The 7,724-nt window shown below is 43.4% G+C and overlaps 1 protein-coding gene across 1 annotated transcript in view; it reads right to left on the minus strand.

Moving 5' to 3' along the window:
• Positions 1-421: 421 nt before the first annotated feature.
• Etf1 (eukaryotic translation termination factor 1) overlaps positions 422-7,724 on the minus strand; it is a 31,115-nt gene continuing 23,812 nt past the window's right edge. Inside the window, exons 10-11 of the mRNA XM_021214308.2 lie at positions 3,607-3,754; positions 422-2,720 (exon numbers count right to left, since the gene is read on the minus strand). Of these exons, the coding sequence (XP_021069967.1) occupies positions 2,638-2,720; positions 3,607-3,754 (231 nt within the window). The 3' untranslated portion in view covers positions 422-2,637. The remainder of the gene's footprint in view (positions 2,721-3,606; positions 3,755-7,724) is intronic.

The raw sequence follows: 7,724 nt of genomic DNA on the forward strand, positions 1-7,724 counted from the left end.
AACGCAAGGGGACAAAAATTAACTTGAGACTGGGATAAAATTTTGGTTTCATTACTAAAGAGCTGCTAATCAAACTCTTAATGCTTTCTTACCTGTTACGTGGTGTTTCTATGGAATATAGGTGGGTTTGAAATACCTTAGAGCAAAACAAAAAACCAAAGCCAAACAGATGCACATTGCCTTTTGACTTACATGTACAGTGGAGGAAGCTATAAATCAGTTTGGCCGTAGAAAGTGGTAGCTCCCTGTACCACATCCCTAGAGTGCAACCTCAGCTATCCTTCACATAGACAGATACACTGAGAATAACTAAGGCTGAGCATTTATTAGGCATGACTAATCTGACAAATGCAAGAATTTAGTCCCTTGTAGTCCAGACTTTTCTAGGAACATTCCTAAAAAATCTCAAGCACACAAAATATATTCTTAAATATGGTTTAATACTCTTCTCCATTTCTGTACATCACAACACCGAGATTCTGCTCTTAGGGTCTCTCGGCAGAGGCTAGGGAGTGCAGGCTACGGTTTCACCCCTCACTTATGTGTGTTTGTATGCGTAAGTGTAACACATATCGGTATATATTGATACACACATCAATATATAATGCAATATATATCACCAAGGAGAACACATTGATTAAAGAAATACAAAAATTTGGCATCATTTCCAAACTTAAATAGTAAAAATAAAAACTACAAAAGGAGCTGCATACCCTAAATGTATCATGTGAAACAACAAGCATATTCAAAAATGTAAATTCACATCCAATTTCTCTGGTCTTGTCATATCACATTAGACCCATTTACAATGGCAAAGCCCTAGGTACTGCTGGGAGAGTGTGTTCGCGTGCTCCTGGGTGTTCTGCAAACAAACAGCAGAGCCCAAAGCAAAAGCCTGTTCCGGTGAAGCCTCCGTGTTGGTGGACACTAAAGGATCGACTCTTCTCACTGGGGTTGAGACATCGGGTTACAGGACAGACAGTCATTTGGACCTCAGAGTACAGTGTGAGGAGAACCAGAAGCTTTACACTTAAGACAAACTCCCTTCATTCAAGTGAAACAGGATTATTGGAACGATAGGCAGGTCTGTAACCTGGGAACAAGGAGCTGGTTCAGACCAATAAAGCTACAAGTGACTGAGTCAAGTCAGTGAAGAACAGCAGTCAGGCACTAAAGTGTTAAAAGTACCCAATTTGAAACCCAATGCACTCGACCACCCTGGTGAGTGTGGGTGATACCAGCTGACTTAAAAACCTTCGGTCCTTCAAAGTCCGCTCGATATACTTTCCCCACTGCCACCACTGGGCACCCCATGCTCTGTTCACTGTCACCACCTTGAGCACACCATGACTTTGCACTTCAACTGGGTTTAAATCCAACTTACAGCCCAGCTGTGAAGACCAAGCCTCGGGTTTTCAGGCCAGCTTCCGGCTCTAACATGGTTTATAGTCCATGGTGCCAGCAGCCGTGTCCTCCCTACCCCACCCCTACCCTCCCCACCCGCCTCCATACTTTCTCATCTGAGAGGTGCTTGTAGATCCCACTTTTTGAAACAAATGCTCCAGCCCCACCAGGGGTTTGAGATACATGCACGGTCATACGTGTCTTGTCTGTCGTTCCCGTGAAAAATCTTGCAGTTCATTTGAAAACAAAAAATAAAATCAAAACATTCACATAATCTCATGCCATCCAACACAAGGAAACACCACCACCTCCCCTGACCAAGAATAGATCCAAGCAAAATCATCTTTGAATTTTTTTTTTTTTTTTTTTTTTGGTTCCACTTAAATTGCATGTTTTATTTCTCCCAATCCCAGCAATAGCACAGAAGCCCCATCATGTCCATCCCAGACTGGTTTCTAGTAGGCTGAGATTACAGGGAGCCTCAGTACCGCTAATGGCACAAAGGGCTCCCAAATGCCAGGCACAACTGTGCCTCCACACTGATGACTGCCCAGAGTGCAACTGGCCCCAGTGTTTCGGCACTCAGTCTGACTTTGTAACACAACGGGCACCTTTGAAAGGGACAGTCTGGGAGTGGGGAGTGTGAGGGAGTGAAGCTCAAACTGCCTCCTGTCAGCTCACCCTTTCAACATTAAACAGAGACCAAGAGAGAAACAGTTCCAATATTTCACATATATTTCTTCTTGTGCAGTCTAAGCCGAGAATGCCATGTAAATGGGTCACTGCGAAATGCAGCAATTTAGTTATTCTCCGATCAAAGGAAGAAACAAACCAGTGTGATCTCACGTCTACTAACTTTTGAAGGTTTACAGCAGTTAAAGTATTTTGCTTCTATGTATGAAGGTTAAAAAAATCATTTTTTTTTTTTCATAAAATACAAGAGCAACCAATTTTACCATCAAGTAAAAGTAAAAACTGGGATTCTTTTTAAATTAGTCCGAAGTGGCCTTTAGAGACTTAGTTGTCAGCTGCTGCGCTGACACCACGACAAACCAAAGTGTAGGGTTGGGTCTGGTTTTGTTTCACTTTTCTTTTCAGTATCCAATGCTCACGGATTAAGTTCTGGAAATGTTCCAATTGTAAGGCAGGGATCTGTTTGGACTCCACCACGGGTATGCTCCTCGGGTTGAATGCTGGAGGGTGAGGCACGTTTGCCGGACCCATGTCGACTACCTAGTAGTCATCAAGGTCAAAAAATTCATCATCTCCTCCTTGGTACTCCATTCCCTGGAAATCTACTCGGTACCGCAAGATACCTGGAGAAACAAAGCAGAATAAGCAGCTCTCAAAGCAGAAAGGGGCTGCGGGGCTGCTCTTACAGGAGAAGCTAGGATCACAGTTGTAAAAATTAGCCCCAGGAATGGTAGCTCACAAATATAAACCTTAGTACCCAGGAAGCCAAGGCATAAGAACCGCCAGTGTTGGAGGCCAGTGTGGGCGGCACACTCAATCCCAGGCTAGCCTCCCACCCCCCAGGAAAACCACAAAGGGGAGAGATAACTCAGTGGATAATTCAGTGAGTTCCAGTGCATGTGCTAAGCCTGATGACCCAAGTTTCATTCCTGGAACCCACATAATGGAAAGAGTAGTCTCCCAGTTATCTCTTCACAAAACGACACCCCCCAAAACAAAACACAGGCCCAGCAAGACAGTTCTTCAGGTACAGGCACTTGCTGCCCCGCCGACTCTTCAGGACCCACATGGAGGAAGGAGAGAAGCAATCCTGTAAGCGGTCTTCTGATCTCCACATGCATACACGGCACTCTTGTGCCCATATAACACATACAAAACACCACCAAGCCACAGAGATTAAATACATTATGTACATGCATGAAAAAAATGGGTCGTGGTACACACTTTCAGAACTGCGGAGGCAGAGGCAAGTAGCTCTCTCTGAGTTCGAGGGAACCTGATCTACAGAGTGAGTTCCAAGACAGCCAGGGTTCCACAGAGAAACCCTGCCTCAAACAAACAAATAAAATGCTAATAGAAAACATTAAAAATAACCAAAAATTGGTCTAAAGCTAAGGAATGTGGCATCATACACTGATCCACCCACCTCTCCCAAGTAGAGAGGGCCTATGTCACTTAAGTAACCCTGAAAGGTTAGCCAGGATGACCTGGTCTGAGTTTGCTACTCACCTCCAATCCCACCAAATCCTTTCACGAACTGTGATCCTTCTTGTGACTTATCTGTGACAATTTCTAATGTAGCTCCAAATTTTTTATAGTTGTTAGCAAACCATTCCAAGAGAGGCATGCTTTCTATCAGTTCGTGTTCTTGTCCAGTCTACAGGGCACATGGCACAGAAACAATGGGATTAAATACACAGCTTAGTACACACCCAGTGCCCACCATCACCCATCCTCTTCACCATTTTGAGTATTATAATTGCACAAAAGTAAGCACAGCCACCAGCTCTTGGTAACATAACTGAAACAGTAGATAAACTGATTATTTCAGTATTTCCCCTCAGGGTGTGGGCTCAGCAGCAAAACCTTAAACCAAGCCGGGCGTGGTGGTCACGCCTTTAATCCCAGCACTTGGGAGGCAGAGGCACGCGGATTTCTGAGTTGGAGGGCAGCTAGGACTACACAGAGAAACCCTGTCTCAAAAAAAACCAAAACCAAACCAAACCAAACCAAACCAAACAAAAAAAAATGTTAAACCATTCCTAGTTGTCAACTTGATTCCTATGGCTGATTCCAGAAACTAGGCTGTTGTAATTTCTCATCATTCTTCAGCCCAGAAGAAACATACACAACAGGACAGCCTAAATAATACACCACACAGATGCCTGTGCCCATGAACTGAAATTACAGAGGGTTGTGGGCTCCCATGTAGATGCTATGATCCAAACCTAGGCCTCTGCAAGAACAAGTGCTCTTAACTGCTGAGCATCTCTAGCCTTGGTTTCCAAGTGTCCAGTGCTGTGTGCATATGGGAGTGTGCATGCCATAAGGCATTATGTGATGGTCAGAAGACAACTTGCTTAAGTCAGTTCTTGGGCTTGGTCATCTCATCAGCCCAACTCAGAATTTAAGGCAACCACCATTCATACCTGTCTTGTTTAGAAAGTTAGCATTCATTTTAAGCTATGGTGATGCAAAGGAAAAGCCGATAGAATGCTTAAAAAACAAACAAACAAACCACAAAGCATGCCAGGCATTGATGTGAGTGCCTTGAATCCCAGTACTTGGAAAGCAGAAGCAGGCGTATATCTGAGTTCGAGGCCAGCCTGCTTACAGAGTGAGTTTCAGAACAGCCAGGGTTACAGAGAGAAACCCTGCCTCAAAACTCCCACCTCCTCGAAGCTAATAAAGCAACAAGATCTTACACTCAGAGCTGGGACAATGCTATTTCAAGGATTTTCCTGATTTTTTTTTGTTTTCGTTTTTTTTACGAGACAGGGTTTTTCCTCTGTGTAGCCCTGACTGCCCTGGAACTCTCTGTGTAGACCTGGCTGGCCTCAAACTCAGAGATCTGCCTCCCAAGTATTGGGATTAAAGGCATGTGCCACCACTGCCCGACATTTTCCTGATTTCTTTTTTTTTTCCCCCGAGACAGGGTTTCTCTGTATAGCCCTGGCTGTCCTGGAACTCACTTTGTAGACCAGGCTGGCCTCCAACTCAGAAATCCGCCTGCCTCTGCCTCCCGAGTGCTGGGATTAAAGGCATGCACCACCACGCCCGGATGTCTTTTTTTTTTTTCCGATTTCTTAACTTACTTTTAGTGATAGGGTCTTATGTAGTTCCAGATGGCCTTGAACCCAAAGAATGCCTGCATCTCTCTCACTCAGTTTATTTGGCTACTTTATTTTAGTCTATAATAACCCTGATCCTACCCTCCTTGTATACAGACCAGTGTGTGGCAGTGAGATACTGCTCCCCTTCCATGGCTGTCTAACTAGAATAAAGCTTTGTTTCCCAGAACTGATACTGTACGTACCAATGCTTTATCATTCAAGCTTTTTTGTATGTTAACAGTAAGCAAAGAAACTTTACATACCTCTTTGTCTGTGAAGTGAGATTTATCCTTCTCTTGTTCTGGAGTTAAATAGAGAATTTTCTCCTCTGCAGTATTAAAAGTTAAAAACAAAAACGTTAGCCTGGCTAACAAAGTACCAACAGACATAAGCTATGCAGGAGATCAGGTAAGAAAAGGACTCCTGGACTAACTCTACCAGCCTTCCCACAAACATCTCAGCACACCAAGTACCTGGTACCCCGCTCTATAAGAAAACATCAAAGACATTCAAGATAGAGCCCCATATTCGTGGCTAATTTAACTATGAACAGGCATTACACAGCTAGGGTGGGATGGGGTGGGGTAGTGGGGGCAGCAACATGACACAAGACACACTTATATGTTCCCTTATAGCTGTGTCTGAAACCAAGAATTTCTGAACAGAGAAATATGACAGCAACAATATTTTCTTCTTCTTCTTTTTTTTTACCTTCTGTGCCTTGGCAATGAAGAACGTATCTCATTATATCCAGATTTTCATAGACTATTAGAATTTCTACAGCTCCCATTTCCAAAGCCTTTAGTGTATCTTCAACTCCAAAACAGTACTTGCCTGTGTCCTGGCTAATTTCATCAAAGTATCGTCCTGTGGATTAGGGACATAAGAATAAAATATAAGGTGGCTCTTGGTTTCCACAAACTTAACCAACTGTGGATCAAATATATTTAGAAAAATAAGCACAACATGCCAACGTGTACTGTGGAGCAAGGCTTGTGAGTCCGCACCTGCAAGGAACATACCTAGACCTTTCCCTGTCCTTCTTAATCCAAACAATAGCAGACTATTAATATATATTTATATCATGCTAGGTATTACGAATAATTAACAGATAATTTAAAGTACATGGGAGGGTGTGCTTAGGTTATATACACTACACACTTCTATTAGAGCCCTACACAGTTTTGGATCTTGGTATCCACAAAGTTTGAAATCATTTCCACCAGTCCTGATTGCTAAATATTAAAGAAGATTCTACTTTCAGCCCCAGTCTTGGCAGCTGATGCACCAGAGCCTGTTCCTAGTGCCTAGCTCTATGCTGCCTTGGGAAAGCCCAGGCCACAGGGTCAAGGAGACTGAAGGCTCCTGTATCACCTTGTGTTGACCTGCCTAGGCTCTCCCCAGTTGCCCTTTCCTGTGCCCCTTCCTTTGAGGGTGGTGCTGTACTTGAGCTAACACAGTGTGAACTCTAAACCCAGGGAGTGAGCACTGGGCAAGCACTGTGTCAACTGAACTACTTCCCCAGTAGCCCCTAGTCCAACCCCAAAGCCTCACTCTGAAAATCAGGCCATCTAGAACTCGTGGCAATACAACCATCGTAGCTTCCTGGGTTATAGAGGTATATGCCATTTGTGTCCATTTTTTCTCAGTAAAAATGTTTAATTTTCCATTCTTTTATGCTTTATTTTAGTTTCGTTTGGATCAAGAGTCTCATACAGCCCAGGATGACCTAACTACTGTGGCTAAGAATGACCCTGAACTCTTGATTGAACCTTGCCACCGTAGTGTGGGGATCACAAGTATGGACTACTGTACCTAGCCCTTTCTTTTATACCTTCTCTGTCATGCATACACACCAAAAACATTTCACAGGAAAAAAAATAGTAGCATTTCACCGATACCTATTAATTTCTTCTCTTGAATGAACTTCACGTTGGAGAGAACTTCAGTAGATAATTCAATAGCTTGGTTGAATCCATTTTCACCACCATAGGATATATCAACTAATTTTAAAACTTTAGATTGCAACCTCTGATGCAAACAGAAACAAAAACATTAGGACCTCAAATAAAATATCTTTATTGAAATCCCACTCTTAAAAAAATTTGTTCGCTGGGCAGTGGTGGCACATGCCTTTAATCCCAGCACTTGGGAGGCAGAGGCAGGCAGATTTCTAAGTTCAAGGCCAGCCTGGTCTACAGAGTGAGTTCCAGGACAGTCAGGACTACACAGAGAAACCCTGTCTCGAAAAACCTTTAAAAAAAAAGTTCTTGGATCCCCCAGGAGCTGGAGTTATAGGTGTTTGTGAGCCATGTAACATGGGTGCTGGGAACAAATTTAGGTCCCCCGAAGGAGCTGTAATCACCTTTAACCACCAAGCCAACGTTTTGTTTTGTTTTTTTTTTTTTTTTGGTTTTTCGAGACAAGCGTTTCTCTGTATAGCCCTGGCTGTCCTGGAACTCACTTTGTAGACCAGGCTGGCCTCCAACTCAGAAATCCGCCTGCCTTTGCCTC

Source organism: Mus pahari, chromosome 15 (genome assembly GCF_900095145.1).
Source record: "Mus pahari chromosome 15, PAHARI_EIJ_v1.1, whole genome shotgun sequence".
Classification (NCBI taxonomy): domain Eukaryota; kingdom Metazoa; phylum Chordata; class Mammalia; order Rodentia; family Muridae; genus Mus; species Mus pahari.